Genomic DNA, 23791 nt, shown 5'->3' on the forward strand with positions numbered 1-23791 from the left:
CAAAAGTGTAAACAAATATTAAATTCTAATGATATTTAGGGGAAACTGTAGCGATGTCTGTTTATTCTGAAATGTAACATAAAGGGACAGACTAACAAGAGGGATGAATAAATATGTGATAAACAGGTGTAGAGTAACATGTTTATGGCAGAATCTAGGTGGTGGGTATATGGATATTCACGGGAAAAATCTTTTATTTGTTGTTTGGCAATTTTTATAAAAGAATTTTGGGGAAAATAAGACATAACCCTGAAATGATACTCTGGTGACTTAAATTAATAAAAGGATGGATTTGGAAAATCATTAAGCAAGTCTTTGAACCATCTATTTAAAATCAAAGGCCCTCAACCAGGGAAATTGTGGAAGGTGTCTAGAAAGGTGTGGGATACCACAATTTTTGGTGTCCATGACCAGAGGAGGGGAATATTACTAGCATATACAGAGTAGGGCCAGGGAAGCTACTGCAACCAAACTGTCCATGTGACAAAAAGCCTCCACACCAAGTGTCACCAAGGAACACCTATTTAAAACCCTAATCTTCCCTTCGTAACATTTCATCAATTTGCTGGTAGCAAATCTCCAAATGGGTGGTGGCTCAGTTCTTCTGCTGGCTGCATCCCCGACTTCTTGGCAACCCCAGAGAACCCAGTATAGAACTCTACCCAGACCACACATTTAATGAACATCTGATGATGGGCAAGGGGGTGGGGCTCCCTGACGACCCCAGCCTGACCTCCACAAAGTTCCCTCCATGGGTGAAGATGCAGATCTACTGCCCCCCATCCCATCTCCCAAGAGGGCAACGGGGAAGGATGTTCCTGCTGCAGTTCTTCTGCTAAGACACAGCCTCCAGCACTGCACCCCCACTGCCACACCCTAACCCCATCCCCTTGCACCAAAGGGCAGGGGGAGGCACCTGAAAGTAACCACCATCACACAGAGCTGAGAAAAGCCAGCATAAAGCACTTTTATTGCAATAATAAAACTTGAAACTCATATGTAGTGCAGGGGGTGGGGTAGGCGTGGGCGAGTAGGCAGCAATTTCTCTCACCAAATCACTACACAGGACAGCAGAGGGTGAGAGGGAGGAAGGAGAAGCCAGGAAACTCTGAGATCAGCAGAGGGAGCTGAGCATCAAAAAACAGGAGATGCTGAAGCTGTGATGACCAGCATCATTTTCTTAAGACAACACTCAAGGATTTGTCATGATGGCTGGGCTTTCATGGGTGTTAAGTGTCTACAAACAGCACCTTCAATTTAACTTTCGATTAAAGTTCTTAAAATTTAGGAAGTGGAGCCTGGATAGCTATGAGATTACAAAAGTCCTAAATATCCATTAGAAAACCACAGGATGGAAAAAAAGAAAAAAAAAAAAAAAAAAAGCCAGGCCATGAAGAAGGCTTCAGAGGTCCCTGCTGGCCCGGTGACAGACACCTGTAGTGTCCAACATCTCAGTGAAAATGATCTGCTTTCAAAAGGCAGAGGGTTAAGGGGAGGGTGGGGGTGGGACAGTGGAGGCAAAGGCTCTCCCCTTCCCACTTTAGTTTTGGGTAGGGCTTTTAATTCAACCCGAGGACATCTCTCAACTTGGAGAATAATTCGGCCCTCAAAAGCGCCTCAAATCTGCTATGGCTTTGCAGCGCAGCAGCAAGAATGTTTAATATATAATAGATAAAACTTTCATCCAAAAAAAAAATAAAATAAAATAAAGATTCTTGCACTCCCCCCAACACCAATTCCTATTCTAAAGTTAACCCATTATTTGTGCTGTTAATACTTGACTAGTACTTAACTGGAAACCTAGATCCAAAGGACTGAAACTCAATCTTCACCCCAAAACAAAAACAAACTAAAATGGGTAACTTGAGGTTTATGGCATATAGTTCAGGTCAACACACATACGAGGAGAAAGGGGAAGAGCAAAGCCGGTGACAGAACACATTCAGTCAGGGAAGATGTTTATACAAAGAGTGTAGTGGAACATCAGGAAAAGCTCCATACGGACTCGCTGTGCGCATCTGGAGGCGCCAGATCCTTCCATGGCACATCTGTTGGAGACAGAAAGTTGGTGAGTTCCAGCAACTCAATGCTTTTTGGGTGCAGTAGGGACAGCCACAGGCTGCTGCCACACCACGTCCCTTCCCTAACAGCTGTGAGGTCTGACTTGGCCCTCGCCCCTTCTGCTCCAGCTGGGGAGGGCCCACTGGGCTCGGGCTGGATTCCCAGGTGAGCAGCCTCCTTCCTGCTCATCTTGGTTGTGTTTTTTTAAACCTAAGGTCACATTTTTGTTGCTGAGGATAGCAGGAAAGGCAAAGCCCACCAATGCAGCTGACAATACAGTTTCCCATTATCAATGAGTCTCCAACCTGGCTGCATATAGGAATCACCTGGGGGCTTTAAAAAACCTCAACACTTGGACCCCACTCCCAGTGGTGGCGGTTAACTGGTCTTGGGGGGTGGCCTGGGCATCAAGAGAGTCTTTAAAGCTTCCCAGGGGCTTAAATGTGCACAGCCCGAAGCTGGTTTTCCTCATGTTGAACAGACTGAGAAAATGTCTGCAGTCTCCATTCACTCTCTCAAACCTGTAACTTTCTGGGTTTGCCCTTGGGCTTTCCCTCAAGACCCTTTCATGAAGCTCTGAGCTGTGCTTTGGCAGTGTGTGGGGAGGTTTAGGCCAGGGTGACTCATAGCCATTCAGCCCTCTCTCCCCTCTTTCTCCCCTTCCTCTGTCCTTCCAGATTTCCAGAAAGCCTGTTCCCAAATCAGGGTAACTCCAAGACTTCCTCAAGTACGTTATGTTCAAAGGACTCAGCTTTCCAGGGTGGGGACTAGGTGTAGACCTCTGGGCAGAGAGAGGCTCTGTAAAGTGTCAGAATTCCCTCCCGGCAGGAATGACAAGTGGAGTAGCCAGAGTCCTCAAACCTGACCAGGCCTGGATGACCCAGGTGTTTAGGGATCAAACCACTGGGAGGAAATAGCTAATAATAAAAAAGGCTCCTCTATTTAAAAAAGTCCATAGTAGGACAAAGGTACTCCATAACAGGCTGGCTGCCACTTGCTACCATTTTCAAACAAAATCATTCTCACCCAGCCCCTGGCTGTGGCCCTCTGGTTCCAGGGACGGGAGGGGAGCAAATGCAGAGGTCTGGGGCCATGTGGAAAGAAGATGACAAACATTCATGTGTTTTATGATTCTAATATCCACATGAAAAGTTAGGTGCCATTAGGATATTGAGTTTGGTTGCCTAGAAATGAGGGTAGAGGAAGGAAAAAAAGGTCCAGGAAGGGGATGCAGAAAAGGGTTCTGTCCGAATTTGCCACTGTCTGGATGTGACCTTGAGTAAGGCCTCTCTCTCTCTGGGCCTCAGTCTCCTCACTTGTTGCACAGAAAGGCTGACTTAGGTCCCTAAGAGCCTCTCCTAGACTGAGAGCATCCTTTACACTTCATAAGCATCCTTAGGCCTCACCTTTCAACCCACTGATAACAAGCTGGCCCGCTGTCTGTCCTCGTGTGTCCTGGGCTTGCTCCCCGAGGCAGGCGGCCCAGGTGGTAATGCCTCTCTCATATCCTCTAACAGGCAGTAACCACAGACTGTATGGATGAGGGAGCTGTAGAAACTAGGCAGGGCAAGCAAAGTCAGTCATCCCAATCTTACCTCTAAAGAACTAAAATGCTAGCACTAAAAATTTGGCCTATATTTCCAGTTCCCAACTCAGTTTTAGTTTATAGGCTACATATAAAAATACTTAATTTAAGCAGCTACCATCAGCTGCCCCATCCCCACGAGTTCTTTTAAGAGCACATGCCGTCCCTTTCCAAGGTGTACACTTAAAACTGAAAGGATAGCCAATAGAGGGAGAATGTAAAGGGAAAAAAACCCATGGCATTTTTGGTTCTCTCTGATGCTCATCAAACACTGCGCATGACTTGGGAGGAGCAAAGGAAGGTCCTTCAGCACTAAGTTCCTTACCCAAGAATGGGGAGCTCAGGGAGGAGGCCATTCCTGTCATTCCAGTTTTAGAAGCTCCACATCAAAGACGAGAGTGGCATTTGGCGGGATGATGCCTGGGTGCCCAGTGGCACCATAGGCGTAGTCTGGGGAGATAGTCAGCTTGGCTCTCTGACCCACGCTCATCTGTGAAAAGAGCAAGGAAAAATGAATGAGCTGATGCACCCCCCAAATGTCTCCTTAAGAAGCAGAGCTGTGGTTACCTGCCAGGACGGTGTGACTAGGACATTCCAGTGACTGCACGGCTGCCTGGGCAGCGGGCACGCCCTCTATGGGATGTGGAGGTAGGCGATCAGGCTGGATGAGCCCTATATCTGTCTCCAAGGGAGCCGACAGCAGATCAAAATCCCTCTCGACTCCCAGAACCATCAGGCTCTCAAGCTTTCTGTCCAGGTCTCACTGATCTGACTCTGGGCAGCCATCACTCTAGAAGTGTCACCACCTGATCCTTCAGTGGCCTGTCACTAGAGGCATCTATACTCTTCAAAAAGGAGTGCTTTGATCAAAACTTTGCTTTAAAAGAAAACACACAGAAAGTAATATTTGAGGCAGTCTACTTTTCTATACTTTCTAGATTTATACTTGTACTCAGAAATACAGAAAAACTAAAAAAGACAGTATGATTTTCTGGGGGTACAAACTACACTGTACAAAGCAGCATGCTAACAACTGTGTGAAAAAGAGGAAAGTTTATATTTATACCTGCCTGTATAAACAGAAAACATCTTTGGAAGGACACAAATAATACCACCATTTCTCTATGGGGAGAACAGAGGGTGGAGGGAAATGTTTCACTTATTAAAATGTATTTGTAGTTTTTCATTTTCTAATCAAATACACAAGTTTAAATATTTATTTTCTGAATAGTGAGGTCCTCTGCTCTATTCCCACCCTTTACCTATCTTTTTTAAGTCTCCATGTGTGCGTTCCTGGCTCTCTGACCCAGAACAAGAGATGGTGACTGAAGAGAAAGCTGCAGGCTTACTTCCTACAGCTCCCTTCAGAAACTGGGACATGTTGGACCAAGGTAGTAAGGACAGTTGAAAGCATATGGCTTAATCTAATAAAATTCAAAACAATCATATCCTTTTACCCAGCAATTCCACTTCCAGAATCTGCTAGCAACCCAAATGCCCACTGCAAGGGGAGTGGTTTCACAGCACATGTGCACCACGGGTTAGCCAACAGAAAGAATATAGTGGCCTTAATTATACTAACATGGAAAGATGTCCAATACACATCGTTAGTTGAAAAAAGCAAGCTGCCAAAACAGTACATGTGGCAGGATTGCAGACCTGTAAACACAGAAAACCAGAACACAATATCAAAAGAATAGGAAAAGGGGCACAAGACAACCCCCCTTCTTCCTGTGCTTTTAACTTACTTGCTAAATAAATATTCTACAGAGGAGTTTAAAAGAAGATGCTCTATGTAGGTCTCAGACCACCCAGACTTCTCACAAGTAACAGAGCTGTGACTGACCCAAAGAACCCTGGGTGCAGGGGGAGACTGGGCATCTCCCCAACACCCCACCATGCCTCACCAAGCCTGGGATGTGAAATAGACTGGTAACACTATCTTGGTGGCAGCTATGGCTCCTGGAACACACAACACAATGATTGTTCCAGTGCTGGAACAGCCACAGAAGATGAGTTGTGGGGTGGACAATGGTTGGCATGGGAGATGGGGGATGGGCCACAGACCCAAGAGCCTGCCAGACTTCTGGGGTGGGAACAGGACGGGACAGAAAGGTATAGTTGAAGAGGTTTCCAAAGGGAAGTAAGCCACAAAGATCCTCTCCTTTTTGTACTGCCAACCCTCAGTCATGCTGGAACAAAAATCTAGACACCTGGGAATGGGATAGCTTAAAGTTTCTGAAAGTTAAGCAGTTTATTTGGAGATAAATCAGTGATATTTTATAGAGGAAGTAGAGCAAAGTGTATTCTGGAAAAGAGAAAGACAAATCCTTCTCTCCACACTGGTTAAATCTCCAATTCTCTTTGGTGAGAGGAAATAGACTAATTTATCCATCGTGGCAGGGCCTATTATAAAGCTTGCTGGGTCTTAGGCCACCGTAAACATCCCTTTACCTGGTTAGTGCCAAGAAGAAAATTCCTGGGCTTGGTGGAAGGATAAAATCCAACTGAAATTTGGCAACCCTGGGTCCCCTACTATCTACTGGGAATTTTGAAGAGTTGGCAGAACAAAAGCTGTTTACACAAATTTGGAGGGGAGAGGTGAAGAAACACACTTAAGACAAGCAAAATGACTTTCTCCATGAGTCTGACCTCTCAGAAGTGGTCCGACACAACATGGTCAATAATAAGACAAACACAAATTAAAATGATACCGAGATAACATTTTTCACTCATTATATTGTCCTGAAGCCGAAACTTTTTAACAACACACCGTGCTGGAGGGCCTGGGAGGAGCAGGCACCTTCACAGCCCGCTGGTGGCAACTCAGTGTAATCCCCACAGATGGCAACCTGGCAGTATGTCAAAATCCAGTGCACACAGCCACTGAACCACTCACTCCACTTTTAAGAATCTGCCTATGGCAACACCTGCACAAATGTAAAATAAAGTCCATTCAAGATTAGTCACTGCAGTATTGTTTACAATATTGAAATACTGGAAATGACCCAAATGGCCATCAATAGGGTACTGGTCAAATAAATTATAGTACACCCAAGGGAATACAGGGAATACAGGCATACCTCATTTTACTGTGCTTCACAGATACTGTGTTTTTTACAAATTGAAGGTTTCTGGCAACCCTGTGTTGAGTAAATCTACTGGTGCCATTTTTTCCATAGCATTTGCTCACTTCATGTCTGCCACATTTTGGTAATTCACTCAGTATTTCCAACCTTTTCATTATTATTATTTGGATGGCGATCTGTGATCTTTGATGTTACTACTGCAAAAAGATGACTTGTTGAAGGCTCAGATGATGGTTAGCATTTTTTAGCAATAAAATATTTTTTAATTAAGGTATGTACAGTTGACCCTTGAACAACACGGGTTTGAACTGCGTGGGTCCACTTACACATGAATTTTTTTCAATACTAAATACTACGTGATCCGTGGTTGGTTGAATCCCTGGATGAGGAACTGCAGACACAGAGGGCCGACTGTAAAGTTATACGTGGATTTTCAACTGTTCAGGGGGCGGGGGAGGGATGCCCCTACCCCCACATTGTTCAGGGGTAAACTGTCCATTGTTTTTTTAGACATGATGCTATTGCACACTTAACAGACTACAGTATAGTGTAAACATAACTTTAATATGCCCTCGGAAACCAAAAATTCACGTGACTCGTTTTATTGCAAGATTTGCTTTATTGTGGTGGTCTGGAACCGAACCTGCAATATCTCTGAGGTCTGCCTACACTATGTAGCTCTATGAGGAGGAGAGCTTCCTCCTCTTTTATGTCCTGGTATATAAAGTATCAGAGATGGATTACGTGAAAAAGCAAAGCACAGAACAATGTGTGTGTGTGTCTAAAAGAAAAAAAAGGGAGGCACTTAAAGAAATTCTACAAGAAACATTAATAAAAGGAGTTATCTGGGTGAGAGAGCCAGGAGTGAAATTTTTCCTACCTATAAACGTAATTTAAAAAGTAGACACTAGGAAACACAACGAAACAATGGAGAGCATACCTGGGCAACCCCTTCTTCCCAGCCTCGGATCACCTCCTGCTTACCCAGCACAAACTTAAAGGGCTTGTTTCTGTCCCGGGAGGAATCGAATTTCTTTCCATCTTCAAGCATCCCTGTGGAGAAGGGCAGTTGTAGTAACTTGAGCAACGAGGAGTAATGACACGAGGCAAGTCAGAGTCAGCAGCAGAGTGCCGGTCCCACAGGCCAGCACTGGAGGGCCTGGCAGGGTGTCCTAGGAGGATTTCCTGTGTCCTCAGTGGGCCTCTGAGGAGCTGGGGTAGTCCCTCTACTCCAGGCTTGTGAACGCTCTTCCCCAGCTCCAAGCAGTAAGCTGATACAGAGGCAGGCAGTAGTCTACCTTGTTGTGGAGAATGGGGAAGTGGACACACCCTAGCAGGAATTCCCAGCACCCTTTGGGTTTCCTCCCAGACAGAGTAACTGTGGGCCCTTTAGGCACACACAACAGCTCAAAGTCACTCCATGTACAAGAAGCCATATTCCTTCCTCAATTCATTTGTCATCTTTTACAGAAATGTGGGTAGTGTCAGAACTTAACTGAACTGTAGGATACCAGTTGGTGTCGGAGAACCAGAGAATCGGAGAAGTGGCATTGGAAGACACCAAAAACCTTTCACCAGTGAACTGCTAACGACTCTGAACTGTGGACAGTGTTTCCACTACGAGTCAGAGACTGGGCTAGGCACTTTCCACATATGAACTTATTCAATCCTTCCCACAGCACTGTCCCCATTTCACAGAACTGAGGCAGAGAGAAGTGAACTTGTAAAGCTAGGCTATAAATCCAAAAACCATGTTCATTCTACTATTCCAGTTTCCCAGAAGCGCGACAACCCATAATGGCAACCTCGACTAAAAGGGGGCATTCCAGAGATGGAGATGCCAGTGGGTGAGTGCCACGACAAAAGACGAATAGACACCTGCAACTCCTTGCTCAGAAAAGACCATCACATTGGTTTCTCTGGAAGCCAGTATCAGCCAATTGTGATAGCTGTCACTGAGGTCCTGAAAACTCACACCAGGATCCTAGACTGGAAGGGGCCAGCCAGTTGCTGACATGTAACTAACACAAAGCTGATTTCATTGGAGGCGGAGATTGGGCAACCACCATGGTTCTAAATTAAGCAACACTCAGAAGACCCAGCAAAACACAGAAGTCTGTTGTGTTTGTATGTTTTCAGAGGTGGAGGGAAATCCCAGCCTAAAAAACAATGTCAACACTGGCAGGTGGAATGGGGAAGCAGAGATCAATTGACAACTTTATCACAGCTATCAGACTTTCTGTATTTTGACAAAATAGGAAACGTGGGGGAGGGGGGGAGGGGGGAAGGAACTGCTGTCCTAACAGAATAGGAGGGGAGACAGATGTCCTGGGCGCAGAGTGGGTGCTGACACTGCCTGAAGCCTGGAGCTGAGGACTGAGAGGGAGACAGGAGGATGGAGATCTACCCCTGCCAAGTCAGTGCAGAGCCAGGAACTGGCACCCCAGAACTAACAAGTTGGGGTGTACATGTAGCTCCTCCTTTATCAGAACACAATCACTACCTGATAAAAGGAATGATAAACGGCAGGACTTGAATAGTTTTTTATAAATGAGAAACTGGGAGAAGACTAGGTCTCCACTTTCCATACTACTACGGACATTCCCTTTAACCCATTTCAAGTTCTTCATACACTGACCCCACCCCAACTGAACTCAGCATTAAGGGTGAGAGGAGACTGAAGACCAGAACTAGCCTCTTCCTGGTCTATGCTCTTTAGAGCAGACCCTGAGTAGAGCCCCAGGGCTTCCTGAGCAGCCACGGTAGACAGGTAACTAGGTGAGGAAGCCACGTGGGAAAGAGCCAAGGATGGGAGGGTGGTCCCTGGCCTCTAAGTCCTGACTATCTGCAAAGGCTGGCTGGACAAAACTCAAAGAGAAAACCTGCCCAGAGGGGCACCTGAAACACAGGCTGTAGCACATTCCAGACCCTTGGAAAACCCAGACCCAGCACTCCCACCCCCCATTCTAACAACATCAAATTTCCAGGAGCAGCAACAGCCTGGCCCAGGAGACGAACTGGAATCAATCCAAGCCGTCCTCCTATGCCAGAGTTGGTGTGAGGTGGCCGTATGGGCCAGTTTGGGTACTTGGACCAACTGTGAAGTCTACTGGAATCTTGCAGGAAAGACCTGCCTCACTGGTAAAAAAAAGAAACACATCCAGGAAGAAAGCTCCTGCCCTCCCTTCCTGTTGCATGCTGTCATGTGAGGATGTGATGTCTGGAGCCATGGCAGCCACCTTGTAACCACAAAGTCAGCCAGGAACCCCAGAATGGTAGTCCCATTGCTCTGAACCAGCCCCAAACCACCTCCTTTAAGACCTGCATTCTAGGTGATTAAAAATCTGCTTTGCCTTAAGTCAGATTTCCAGTTACTTGCAACTGAAAGTAATCTAATTGGAAAGAGGTAAATATTTTATTTGACATTTACTTAGTACACCCCACTGTAGCGCTGCCATGAGAGAAGTAACAAAGAAATGGAACTCAACAACCCACATCAGTAAGAGCTATCACTGTGACGACAGACCAGTGTGTTATGTCAGGACCCAGTACACACATAAATGTGTATAAATGAAGCAAAATTTACATGTAACAGTTACTATGTGGGAGGCACTTCTCATTTCTAAAAAGACTGCTGATTGTGACTCTCTAGATTTATTTCATGATACATTAATGGGTTGCAACTCACAGTTTAAAAAAATACAGTATACCTACAAAAGAATTATATTATTTCCTACCAAATTTGAACATGCGCCCAATCAGAGCAAGATCGTATTTTGATTGCAATAAAAACCACTGGGTACTGAGACAGACTCCCTACACTTTCCTTTTATCCCTGATCAAATGCATTGCCAAGCAACTTCTAGATGTTACATGCATCCATCCTGCTTTGCCTGAAGGTGAGATGTTTCAACTGTCTGACTGGTACCAGGCTGGGGGTACAAGGTGAGACTCAGCCTGTACCTGCTGCTGAGCCTAACTGGAGAAGTGGATGCTCTTCAGTGCAGAGACTGTGGGTCTGGGAAAATGTCCCCCTTAAGCTTTTCTGGGACACTGAGGGGCAAAAAGTAACCATAAAAGCCAAGATACAGGATTTCTAAGTAAAGGGGCTTTAAGCAGGAGCTTTGCCAAGGATCCTTATTCTCCTACCCTATTTCAGATGAGCTGCTGTCCCTGGGAAGAGGACATGAGCCTCACTCCAGAACTTGAGGGCATGGTCATCCTCTGTCTATCTCACCTACTTCCTTGGAGAAGAAGTCTTCACAGGGAAGGTTAGGTGGTGGTGTTGGTAAAGGTGGGGTTCCTTACATGTGATGAGGGAATTTCCTATAATCTAAATCCAAAGGGTAAACGATATCCAAAGATCTGAGCAGGATGTCACACAACTGGCACAGGCTAAAGGGGCCAGGAGGTGCTAGAAAAAAGGCTTCTCCAATGCGGAGGAAGAGACCACCTTCTATATGGCTATAATTTGCAGGGTGAGGAAGGAGGTGATGCAAGAGAGGAAGCAATGTCCATTAAGAAGCAGGAATGAATGTGCATACAATGCTTTCTGGAGTGGGAATTAGGTTTGTCGGTATTGAATGCAGAACATAAGAGAAGCTGCGACATCGAAACCAGTAGTTTTGGCCAAGATGGAGGAAAAGGGATCAGATTTACCCTCCTAACTAAACAACCAAAAATTAAAACAAAAACAAAAAGACAACAAACTAACAAAAGAAAAGAAACGAAATGAAATGAAAAGAAGAGAGAGAAACAACCCAGACAATAGTTAAACACTTAAGACACTGGACATTGCAATGAAAAACTGTGATCCCTGAGAGATGGGAAACTAACAAGGCGAGCCCTGTCTGCCCCAGCTTATATCCTTGGGAGTTTCCAGGGAGAAGAAAGTGGGACGGAGCTCAAGTCCACAGGACAAGTACCAGGGAGGAGAGAGCTGTAGAGGAAGACCCCCGGAGGTATACAGAGGGTCCCCCTTAGGTATTCAGTACAGTACTAATCAATGCATGTGTTTGAGGAAGCTTCTCAAGGCCTGGAAAAGCATCCAAAAGGTTTAGAAGAAACAGTGCTCAGAGCTTACACAGGGCTGGGATCAGTGCCTGTTCCCATCAGCCAGACTGAAGAAAGTCATGGTTCATGAGGCACTGGGTAGGAAACCCAGGAAGATCTTGCCTCAGCAGTGAGGAATAATCAGCCCCAAACTGAGCACTGCTCTGGGACCCTCCTAACAAATCGTAAAAGCAAGACCCCAGGGACTTCCCTGACAGGCCAGGGATTAAGACTCCATGCTTCCACTGAAGGGGACGTGAGTTTGATCCCTGATGGGGAACTAAGATCCCGCATGCCGCGTGGTGCGGCCAAAAAATGAAGGAGGAAAGGAAGAATTAAAAAAAAAAAAAAAAAAAGCAAGACCCCAAAGGATCAAACTATTTCCAAGTAACTTAAGTGCTTCCCAGTACAAAGCTCAAGAAGATTTTTAGGAATAAAAATATCCAGCACCCCAAAACATAAAATTCACAACGTCTAGCATCCAAAGATTACCAAGCATGCAAAGAGGCAGGAAAACACAACCCACAATGCAACTAATCAATCAATTTGAAAACAACTCAGAACTGATACAGAGGTTAGAATTAGCAGAGAAGGACAATAAGATTTAAGTGAAACTTCCAGGGATGAAAACTACAACACCTGAGATGAAAAATACAGTGGGCTTTTAGAACAACTGGATATCCGTAGGCAAAAAGTAAAAACCTGGATCTATACTTCACATCATAATCAAATATCAACTAAAAATCAACTCTAAATGAACACTATAAAACTTCTAGATGAAAACATAGGGAAATAATCTTTGTGACTGTGGGTTAGGCAAAGATTTCTTAGATATGAGGTTAAAAAGCACAATCCATAAAGGATAAAATGAATTCATCAAAAATGAAAACTTCTGCACTTTAAAAAACACTTTTAAGAGAATGAAAAGTCAAGCCACAGACTGGGAGAAAATCTTTACGAAGCATATATCTCATAAAGGACTTGTGTCCAGAATATATAAAGAGCCCTCAAAACTCAACAAGAAAACAACTTAATTAAAAAAGGGCAAAAGATTTGAATAGATTTCACTGAAAAAGATAAAAAAATGGCAAGTAAGCACATGAAGATGTTCAACCTTATCATCATTACAAAAACGCAAGTTAAAACCACTAGGAGGTATGACTACTACCGATTAGAATGAGTACAACTAAAAAGACTCATCGTATTATGTACTGGTGAGGATGTGGAGGAACTGGAATTCTCACACATGGCTGGTGGGAACTTAAAACAGAACAACCACTTTGGAAGACAGTTTGGCCGTTTAAGTTAAACATACACCTCCCATTTGACCCAGCCATTCTACTCCTGGATATTTAGAGAAATGACACTTATGGCTATACAGAAAGACTTATATACACGAACATTCATAGCAGACTTACCTGTAATAGCCAATAACTGGAACAACCCAAACATCTGCCAACTGGTGAACAGATAACCAAATATATCCATACAATAGAAAATTATTTGGCAATAAAAATGAATGAATTATTGACACATGGAACAACATACTCTCAACATAATTATGCTGAGTGGAAGAAGCCAGACAAAACAGTACATACTATATGATTCCACTTATATAAAGCTTCAGAAAAATGCAAACTGACCTATGCTGACAGAAAAGCATATCAGGGGTTGTTGGCGATGGGAAGAAGGGGGAGGTTTCAAAGAGGAACAAAGAAACATACCAAAACTTATGAAGCTGTACACGCTAAGTAGCAGCAGTTTACTGCATGTCAATTATGCCTCTGTAAAACTGTTATTTTAAAAAAACGGAGAGAAAGGGAAAAAAGTGAGATTTACTAAAATCCTACATATGTTTACCTCCTACACCCAACCTGGCAGTGGATGGCAGGTGCTTCCTCTGTCTGGGAAGGAGCAGGTAAAGCAGGCAGCAAGTCAAGCCTCAGCAGTTGCTCCCATTTTAACTCTGGACATCTCCGTGCCAGGACCTGGAGCCCTTGAACAGTGAAACCACCTGCCAAGTTAGCACTGTAATTTCCTAGAGAAAGCACGCTCTGCTGAGAGAAGGCAACTGAGGTTACACTTCAGACATGACAGCCACTCTTAGCAAAAACCTGGATCACCAGCATGACCGTCTATCTGCAGAACTGACTGATTCTACTTCTGATTCCACACAAATCTATACCTCACGACCCAGAAATTGCCTAGGATAGCCAAGTATTCTCGATTTCAAGAATTAATTCTCGTCTCTCCTGACTAAACGCAGCTCAAGGTCACAGACCTGGACTCAAGAGTTCTATGTCCCTGTGGCACTCAGCTCAACCCCTGGCACTCACAACACTGGCACTCGTGAGCACTTTTCGATTTGCTTCATTTGCATGATTTTGAAGAACTAGCAGGACAAGTGTGAGGCTTCCATTTCTGGACCTCTTCCCTACATGGGAAGAAGAATCTGAGGGGTAGTCCCAGAATGGCAGTTTTTACTTTTGGCACTTTTAAATTACTCATCAGTAAGAAAAATGTGAAAATTTGGGGGGTCTCCAGTTAAAAGCACAAGGCCATGAAAGGAGTGAAAGCTATGGCTGCCAGAGGGACTGTTAAAGCAGCTTCTGGCTGGAAGGCAGTTGACATCACCTTCGCCTGGGTCTCCTCCCAAACTGTTTTAGCTGTTCTTTGGGGGAAGAACCAGGCTGAAATCCCTGGAGAGGGAGCAGGAGGGCTTTAAAAATAGAGAGAGAGCGCGCATGAGTGTGGGGAAGTCTCCAGGTCCTCTCCCCGGCAGCACTCCTCCCACAGCTTGGCTCTTTCGGCTCTTTCTTCTGCTCGTCTGTTAGGGAGGGTTCTTTCTTGCTCCAAATGAACCAGCAGAGGCAGACTTGGCCAGCAGCTGCTGTGCAAAGGTCCCTTGGACTGTGTCGCTGATGCTCGGCCCATGTCATAGAAGCAGTGGTTAAGACCCAAGGCCAGGGAATTCCCTGCCTGTCCAGTGGTTAGGACTCCATGCTCTCATTGCTCTCCTATTAATGTCTAATGTTTGCTTATTAATCCTATTTTTTCTGTTTTCCAGAAAACACAGAGGCAGGAGCTGTCAGGTATAATGGTTAAAGGCATGAATCCTGGAGGCTGGCTCCAGATTATTACAGTAAGTCCCTGCTGGTCTCCCTGTTTCTGCCCTTGCTCTCCTACAGTTTGAATTTGACATGGCAGCCAGAGTGACATTCTTTTAAAATACAGGTCAGACCCTATTACCCTTGTGTTCAAAACCCTCCCCTAGTTCTTCATTTCACTCAGAATAGAAGCTGAAGTCCTTAAAATGGCCTACAAGGCCCTGTAAGAGCTGCCACCCCACAGCACCACCTCTCTGACTTCATCTCTGATTCCTCTCACACTTCTCCACTCGAGAACACTGTTTTCTTATGTTCTGTACACACACACCAGGAATACTCCCACCATAGGGCCTCTGACCTTGCTGTTCCCTCTGCCTAAAATGCTCTTACCCAGTCACACGGATTACTCCCTTACCTCCTTCAGGTCTTTGTTCAAATGTCACCTTCATTGTTCTATCTAAAGTTTCAACCTTCTCCTGTTCCCTCAGCACTATTGGCTAATATCCAATGTTTGCTTATTAATCCTATTTATCATCTGTCTTTCCCATTACAGTTTAAGATCTATGAAGGCAGGGACTCTGTCTTCTTCACGCCTATATTCCTGGTACCCAGAACAGTGCCTTGCATATAACAGATGGTCAATGACACTTGTAGAAAAATCAAAGGCACCTTTGCCCCCACCAGGCCTTGCACACATTTGGCAAGCCCCTGACTGAGCCACACACATCCAAGACCATGTGGCACTTCTAGCCCCAAGTGTGGGCTGTTCAAGGCACTTCCCTTATAATGTTAAGCACAGGGAAGGCACTCCCTACAAGGTAGGCACCTCCAGGGCAAGGTTGAGGCTTCCCCCCCCTGCCCAGCTCCTAACGCATTTGTTGAATGACTGAGGGAAAGGTTTGGTGTGCTGACCTGTGTGTGTGGGTGAGAGAGGAAGGAGTGGTTACAACTTTATCAATCCACAGGGATTGGGCAAAGTCCAAAATGTTGTAAATATTCTCTTTCTTATTCTAACCCAAAGACAACAGAAGTATGATACCAATCATAACAGGAATGTGGGCTTTCCACACTCCAGCTGGAGTCTAGTGCCAGGTCCTAACTGACCACTCAAAATGGTCACTGAGTACCTATTCCATGCCAGGCACCAGTGGGGAGAGAACCTGGAGAACACCACTTGTGTGGGTCTGGCCTCCTGGAGCCTGCAGTCTCCTGGGGAAAGGGTAGATGGAACTACACACAGCCTGACTGTGAGGAAAGCAAAGGACGGGTGCCTTGTTGGAGACAGAGGCGTGAGTGTGTGTGCATGTGCGAAGAACCACTTTAGTCAAGGGTCACAGGAGACCCACTGAGGAGGTGTCATTTAAGCTGCAAGAAGAGCCTGCCATGTGGTGGGAAGTGGGGGCAGTGTGGCTGCACCTAAGCACAGGGGCAGAGACCTTCCTGGGGGGAAAGCTTGGTGTGTTTGGGGAACTGAATGCAGGCCAGGGTGGCCTGAGCTCCTGGGAAGGGAAAAGTAAAGGCAGTGAGAGCAGAGACAGTAGCATCCAGGAGCTGATTATTCCCCCTTTTCTCTCCCTTTCCTCTTCCTGCTCTTTATACTGCTAGAATTTATCGGGCCAAAGTTAAAGGCTCCTGAGGGAAGAAATGCAAGGACTCAGTTGAGTTCCTCAGTAGGTAAAAAAAATAGGGAAAACAGAAATATGAATCAACAAGTACTGCCATGAGCACCAAAGGGAGAACTGGATAATACATGCCTAAGTTATCCAAAACACCCCTGGCCTTTTCCATGGGAAATAGCAGGTGACAATCCTATTTTTAGAGAAAACTCCATGGCAGACAAATGAGTTTATAGATACAATGAACTCAATCAGTACTTTACAAAAATCAGTTTTTAACCACCAAACATGCTCAAGTTAAAATTTTTATGGTATAAATTATACCCAATAAAGTTGTTAATGAAAAAAAAAAAAAAAGTCTATGAGACCCACTGAAAGGAACCAGACCTCTTTGGAGAGGTGACTGATGCCAGTATCAGAGAAGTAAAACAAGGAAATGATTAAAAATAGTGGGAGCATGTCAAAAAGGTACTGGAGCCTGCCTGAAGGGGCTCCTACTGGCTAATTTTGGGACAATGTGAGTAGCAAAAAGAATAATGAATATCTATGATTTTAAGGCTCCAAGTAAAATATATGAGTTCCTAGTATACTAAAAACAAATAAATAAATAGATAGAGGCGGGGAAAAGTCCCTTGTCACCATGGGGGATGACTATAAAGCCAATTCCTGACCTTGGTGATTGGTGATTAAAGAATTAAGTTTTACCCTGTGTAATAGTAGAATGGTAGTTAATAAATGTAGAAGATATGAAAAAAAAATTTTAAATTACCACTTTGTAAATGCCAATGAAATAGTTTCTTCTGGTAAGAATCATCAATTGATGTAAAAACCAATAGGTGAAAGGCTGATGAGGAGCAGAGCACGTGGAGGATGTCCAAGCACTTCACAGACGGCCCGCTAATTGCAAAGGGTAAAATGCACCTTCACAAAAAAGATCAAATTTAGCATTACAAATAGTAATGTTCCCCACGGTGTGCTGAGTACAAAGTGCACGACATTCTGTAAGAAGTCTTCACGTTAAAGTGTTTTAACCAGAAACTATTTGGACATTTCAACTCCTAGTTTACTGGAAATCAAGGCAGTGGAAGGAGTTAGACAACAACCAAGAGAAAACAATGAGACAGACATGGGCTATTCTGTAAGGTAATAAGCCTTCTCTCTTTGGAAAAGCAGTGTGAGGTGTGAAGACTCTTCTAGATTGTTACTATAGACATAATATCCAACTGAACCTCAACTGAATTCTGGTTTTCACTTCGAAGACAACTGGGGTAGTTTCAATATGAATGTGGCTTTAGATACTACTGAATCATTTAAAATTTTCTCAGATGTGACCAGTAGCAGGATAGGGAGAATACTCTCATTCTTACAGCATGCTCAAGAACTTAGAGAAGTATCATGATGTCTGCAAATTACATGGCTCAGCAAAAAACCCGACATAGATATCTACCTACATATACCTGTAAGTAGACAGAAATGGCAAATATGACAAAACGTCAACCATCGTGGAATCTAGGTAGTGAGCACATGGTATTTATTATTCTTTTTTGATTTTTCTCTATGTCTGACAACTTCATAAATAAGAGCTGCACGTAGATGCAACAATACTATGAGGTCTTTGGTTCATTTAAAGCAAGTGAGCCTTCTTCTGCTCTCACTTGTGGAAGAAGAGAGCTCGGCATCCGTGTAATTCTGGTTTTTGGTAATCACAGTCCCAGAGGAAAGAAAATAATGCTTCCATAGCAAGGTCTATTTTCAAAATGTTAAAGTCCAGTTATGTTAAGGAAACTTGAGGAGAAAAAGGACTGACACCTTAACTTGCTCACACAGCCAAGCTGGTGTAGCCCAACCCTGCCCCTCTCATACCCACCAAGAAACAACAACACACACTAAAAACCTCCCTTGGTCCCCAAATTGAAGAGAACAACTGCAGCTTTCTTAGACAATATATTCTGTAGGCAATGTGTAGGCCTGTTTTGAGATGAATCCTCACTCAGATTCATCTCTTTTTTATAATTACCTATTTCCCCACCTGTGAAATGGAAGGGTGATAAGGTCTCAGCCTATCCAACTCTGCCAATGCTAAACTGCAGGGACAATACACCACTTAGTGCCTAAGACGCAGGGACCTTTAATGAGATTATGTGCAATAACAGCGTCACTGTTGCTGCTGCCCATCCCAGAATGCACCTGCCCCCAGCAACTCCTCACAGCAGGCACTGTTACTCCCATTTTACAGATGGCACGTGGAAGCTGAGAAAAGTGGATCAATTTGCCCAAGCTAAGATCCGAACCCAGCAAAGGACTCACATCTTCTTTGGGGATCACCGTCTACCTGGTACCACCTCTGCACACCTGCCCTTGGCACACTCTATACACCCAGTGTACAACCAGGGCCCTGTTTCTGCACTTGCCACCAATAGTCCACATAGTAGCCAGAATGCAGTGTGTCCCGTTAAAGTCCAAATCAGCTCATGACCCTCTAATGGTTCATCTCAGAGAGAAAGCCCATGTTCTGATAATAACCTACAAGGCCCCACATCACCTCATCTCCTACCACTTTCTCCCTCACACAATCCACGGCAGCCAGGCTGGTCTCCTCACTGTCCCTTTCATACACCAAGCATGCTCCAGCCTCAGGGCCTCTGCAGTAGCTCCTCCCTCTGCCTGGAACACTCTTCCCTAGACAGCCACACTGCTCACTCCCCAACTTCCTTTGGGCAAATATTAAAATGTCATTTTGTCAGAGGCCTCTTCCAACCACCCTCACTAAAAGCAGCAAAGCCCCTTCCCAGGTCCTCTGCTTTAATCTCTCTCCACAGAGCTTCTCACCACCTGACGGGTCACACCTTCGTGCTATTACTCTCATCCCCACCAGATCAGGTCTTTGTTTAGTTCACTGGCCGTGTCCCTGCGCCTGGCTGCTTGCTGTTGCTCAATCTGCTGTAGGAAGGAAAAGGGTCCTGTTGTGGCCCTGCCCGAACAGTTACAGCCTGTCTGCCTGAAGCCGCCACACATCGCGGAATCCATCTGAGCAATCTCTGCTGGGGGCGAGCCTTCCTCCAGACATCAGATCATCAGCCAAGAAACACCCAGCAGGGGAGTGGGTGGAATAAAGCAGAGAGGAGAGGGGAGACAGAGGCTAAAGAAAAGCAAGGGGCTGGGGGGGGGAGGGGGACTGCAGGAAAGGGACCACACCTGCCCTGGGAGCTGCATCGTCCCTCCAAGTGGACCTCCTGAGGAGATGAAGCCAAGAGATCCTTGGTTTTTCTCAGTCAGAAGCCAGGCTACAGACAACTTAAACCCGATCCCAAGGACAAGATGTCAACTATAAAAAAAGAATTCTTCAATCCACTTGAGGTTGCTCTGACAATGGCAGGCATGTGGCCTGCTGATGTGAGTAAAAGGGACATAAGCCTAGCTGTGTGTCAGGACAAACTCAACTATAAAGATGATGAAGCTACCGGAGGCAAGGAGAGAGCCATGAGGATCCACTTGATTCTCAAGGCACATATTTGGCAGATTACCATTCCACCTCCTTCCTCCCACCTCAATGCCCGCCTGTCATGCTACTAGCAGGTGCTTGGCTGGTGACAGTACAGTTTTCATTTTCCCTTCTGGCACTACGATGAGGCGGCACAGGCCTCTTTTGGGGCGGTGCTCATGCTGTGCTCTGCTAGAGGCCACAGAAGGCACCAGAGGGAGCCCAGAGAGTAGCATCCAGGATACAACTGGCAGCCACCAGTAGCATTTAAAACATCCATGTGGTCAAAGTCAGCCTGTGATAATCATATCTCTGGTGATTGAGAGAAGATTTTGGCTTCCTTACTTCCAGTGCTGATTCTTAGAAGCTGCCCCCAAATCAGCTGTAGCAGATCCCTGGCCAGAGCGGACTGGATCTAGAGTATTCACCCGACCTGAACCTGGGTCAATGAGATTCTCCCTCCTAGGAACTGTAACCACTGGAGCCACACAGCCAAGCAATCTGAGCTAGCTCTGCAAAAGAAGACAGAAACGGGGCATGGGGGTGGGAGGAGGGCGGGTGGGCAGGCAGGAACGTCCACCATCTACGACTTGGGAGAAGCAGGAAAACAGAAAGCTGTAACAGGAGACTACTGAAGCAGGCAGGTAGAGAAAGACACAGATGAAAAGTAGGAGCATCATGAGAATTTCTCCGTTCTCGAGGTCCAGTGGGCCTCTTGCCTTTGAGGACCCCCAGATTTTTATGATACTCCCCACCACGTTCCCTCAAGATGGATTCTGTTCCCAGTGGCTTAAAAGCCATAACTGCTCTAGATGAAATCTCAAAGCGCCTACCCATTCCTCGCACGCCCCCACAGGTCTCCAACGGGTTCTTTCTGGGAGGCTGGTGGCAAAGACCCACAGGAACAAAGCCGCCTGCCCAAGAACAGCCTATTCTGTGAGTATGAGAGGCAGAGCTGGCTTCTCACCAGGGCGTCTCTGTAGGGCTTATCAAAAATGAAATAAAAAAGAAAGCTTTTGTCCTAATGCATGCCAGGGTCCTGCTGCTGTTCTGGGAACGTGTGGGTGGGTGCCGCCCTCGAGGAAAACACAGACTTGGAGAAGAGGCACTGGGAGCCCTGATGGTGCTCTGGGTCCCACGACCATCTGTTCTCTTAGGAAAAGGCTCCAGACATGCTGTGTGGGGACACTTCACCAAGAGGCACAGTGAAATGTTGTTCTGCCTACATGTGGGTGTCCAGTCCTACCATCAGCACCAGAAGATGGGAGATCCAAGGTCAAGAGGCACAGACTTGGGAGTGGGACAGGTGTAGCCAATTATCCTAATGTGGCTACCTCCAAACCGGGAGGAGAAGGGGTCAGAAGTCACCTCATCATCTCTCTGAGTCCCAGTCTCTGCCCCAGTTGGCTGTGGGAACTGAATGAACTGCCCACTCACCCAGCACTGTAAAAGGCAATTGTTACCCTTCTCATCCTGCAGATCAAAAACAACCAAACTGGCAGGTTCTCCTCCAGCAGACCTCCTAGGTGCTGACTGTGGTCTACAAAGACAGCCATTTAAAACATCAAAACCACTTTCCAGTTTCGTTTGCAGGCATGAGACAGTTCCCCATGAAGACAGGTTTCAATACCTCCTCCTCTGGTAGCCTTTTTAAAAGTTCTAGTCCCTAACTCCCTCCACCCCCGGCCCCCTTTTCTACACATGGAGAAGGGCCAGAGGAATAAAACAGCCAGAGAAATAAAAGAGCACAGGAGGGGGGAATGTTAGTTGCTTTTTTTCCTTCCCAAAGAAAGTCATTTCCCTCAACAGGGGGCTCCCCCCCACGATCTGGAAGAGAAGGGTAGAGCTAATCCCTGAGCCGCAGGGTCAGAACTGCCTACAGAAGACTACCCAGGAGGAGGAGGAGGAAAAGGGAGGGAAGGAGAAGAAACAGAGGAAGGAGGAGGAGGAACAGAGGAAAGGGTGGGAAAGCGGAGAAAGGGGAAGGAGGAAAGGGAGGGAAGGTTGTTCATATGAACAACTGGGGCTACACCAATCACCAGCAGCCCCCTACAGCTAAGAAGTCTCCGCCTGCTCAGCCACCTCCCTCCCTTCCCCCCACCAAGTACAACCCAGGAGGACCTTGTAAGGGCATGGAGTAAAAGATGGTCTCAAGGCAGATGACTGTCATGTTAGAATTGTGGCTGAGAGTCTAATATTTCCTTTGGCTTACAGTCCTGTCTGTTTCCCTAACTGGGCCTCAGTTTCCTTATTTTTAGAATGGGGATAGGTCTCTACTTTTAGAAGGGTTGGGGGGCTAAATTACATGTTCTGTCAGCCTGGGCCATCACTGCCACTGAGGTTTGGATTTGTAAAGTGGCTCAAAAGTAAGAAGAGGAAAAAGACCGTGCAGATCTGGCTCCTCCAAGGCCGGGCTGGGCCAGAGCAATGACTTAGAAAGTGGGACGTCTCCCCACCCGCAGCGCAGGGCCGAGTTCCCCGGGGAAGAGGCTGAATTCCCACGGCCTGGGAATTACCTCGCCCTTCTTATCTCCATCGAAGGGCGGGGAGGAAACGGAGATAGGGTGTCAACCGGGACACAGAAATGATATAAATCCTCTCTGATGGTCCTTGGCCAGTGCTCTGCCCATTCCTGAGCGTGTGACTTGGAAAAGTGACTTCGCCTCCCCAAGCCTCAGTTTCCCCATCCGCGCTGTGGGCAGAACGGCAGCATTTGAGGCACAGAACCGCTTTCGAAGTGCGGGATAACGTCGGGCCCGCGGTCAGCGCTCGCACACGCCGGCTCAGACCGTCCGGGGTTCCGCAGGCCCGACGCTGTCCCCTCGGGGGCGCTGCCACCGCCCAGGCCTCGGCCTCGGGCCACGCGGGCCCGCCGCCGCCACGCCCCGGGCCTTTGCCCCCAGGCCGCGCTGGCCGCCCCCGGGCCGCCCCCCAACCCCACCCCGCGGGCCCGCCGACTCACCCGTGTAGTGCACCACGCAGGTCTGGCCGCGCTTCGGGAAGGTGCGCCCTGAGGAGACAGACGGGCGCGGTGAGCGGATGCGCGCGGCAGCCGGGGCACTCCGAGGCCGCTGGGCACACCTACTCACCGTCTCCGGGGGAGATGGTCTCCACCTGCACTCCCATGGCGGCGGCGGCGGCGGCGGCGGACGCGGGGCGGGCGGGCGGGCGGCGCGACGGCCGGCGCGACAGGCGGCGTGGACAGAGAGCGGATCTGGCGGCGGTTCCCCGGCTGTGCCTCGTCCCTCCGCGGAACGGCTGCGCACGCGCGCGCCCCCGCAGCCCCGCCCCGCGTGCGCGCCCCACACGGCGCGCACGTCCCCGGAGCCCGGGCCGCGGGGCAGGGGGGCCGGAAGCCCGGAAGCCCCGAGGCCTCCGGATGCTGTCGTTCCGAGGGGCTGGGCTTCTTCCCTCACCTTTCCTTTCTCCGTTCTTCCAGCCGGGCAGGCATCTCTAACCCAGTTTCCGCATCCGAGAAATGGGAGTCAGAATTGGGGATCGGCCAGTTACCAGTTACTGACCGGAGGACTGATAAGTCCACACTTACCCTGTGAAAAGGAAGGTTGTGAGAGGTCCGAGCAAATGTGCGTTCACGTTAGCGTTCAATCAGTGGGTCACGATTCTGAGCTCTGTTTTTCTGCTTTGGAGGAGGCGTCAGCATTTACACTGCCCTGCATGAAGCCTGTCCTCTCTTGTCCGAATTCATTCATTCATTCAACCATTCACAGCTTGCATACATATATTCTTATTGAGCACCTACTCTGTGCCATGCACTGTGTTAGGTGCTGGGGAAACGTGGG

The 23791-nt window shown here is 46.9% G+C and overlaps 1 protein-coding gene across 1 annotated transcript; it reads right to left on the minus strand.

Moving 5' to 3' along the window:
- Positions 1 to 943: 943 nt before the first annotated feature.
- Positions 944 to 23257, minus strand: FKBP1A (FKBP prolyl isomerase 1A). Its single transcript, XM_061209258.1, has 5 exons — positions 23081 to 23257; positions 22954 to 23001; positions 7676 to 7788; positions 3972 to 4136; positions 944 to 2048 (listed from the first exon to the last, which is right to left on the minus strand). The coding sequence occupies exons 1-4, from the start codon at positions 23115 to 23117 to the stop codon at positions 4008 to 4010; spliced, it is 327 nt and encodes a 108-aa protein (XP_061065241.1). The 5' UTR covers positions 23118 to 23257; the 3' UTR covers positions 944 to 2048; positions 3972 to 4007.
- Between the last annotated feature and the right edge of the window lie 534 nt (positions 23258 to 23791).

This window comes from Eubalaena glacialis, chromosome 13, assembly GCF_028564815.1.
Source record: "Eubalaena glacialis isolate mEubGla1 chromosome 13, mEubGla1.1.hap2.+ XY, whole genome shotgun sequence".
Lineage (NCBI taxonomy): Eukaryota > Metazoa > Chordata > Mammalia > Artiodactyla > Balaenidae > Eubalaena > Eubalaena glacialis.

Coding starts and splice junctions, on each gene's coding strand:
- FKBP1A (XM_061209258.1), bottom strand. CDS start 23,117: ATGGGAGTGCAGGTGGAGACCATCTCCCCCGGAGACG. Junction 7,789..22,953: donor CTGCGTGGTGCACTACACGG/GTGAGTCGGCGG, acceptor CCTTCTCCACAG/GGATGCTTGAAGATGGAAAG. Junction 4,137..7,675: donor GGGAAGAAGGGGTTGCCCAG/GTATGCTCTCCA, acceptor CTCTTTTCACAG/ATGAGCGTGGGTCAGAGAGC.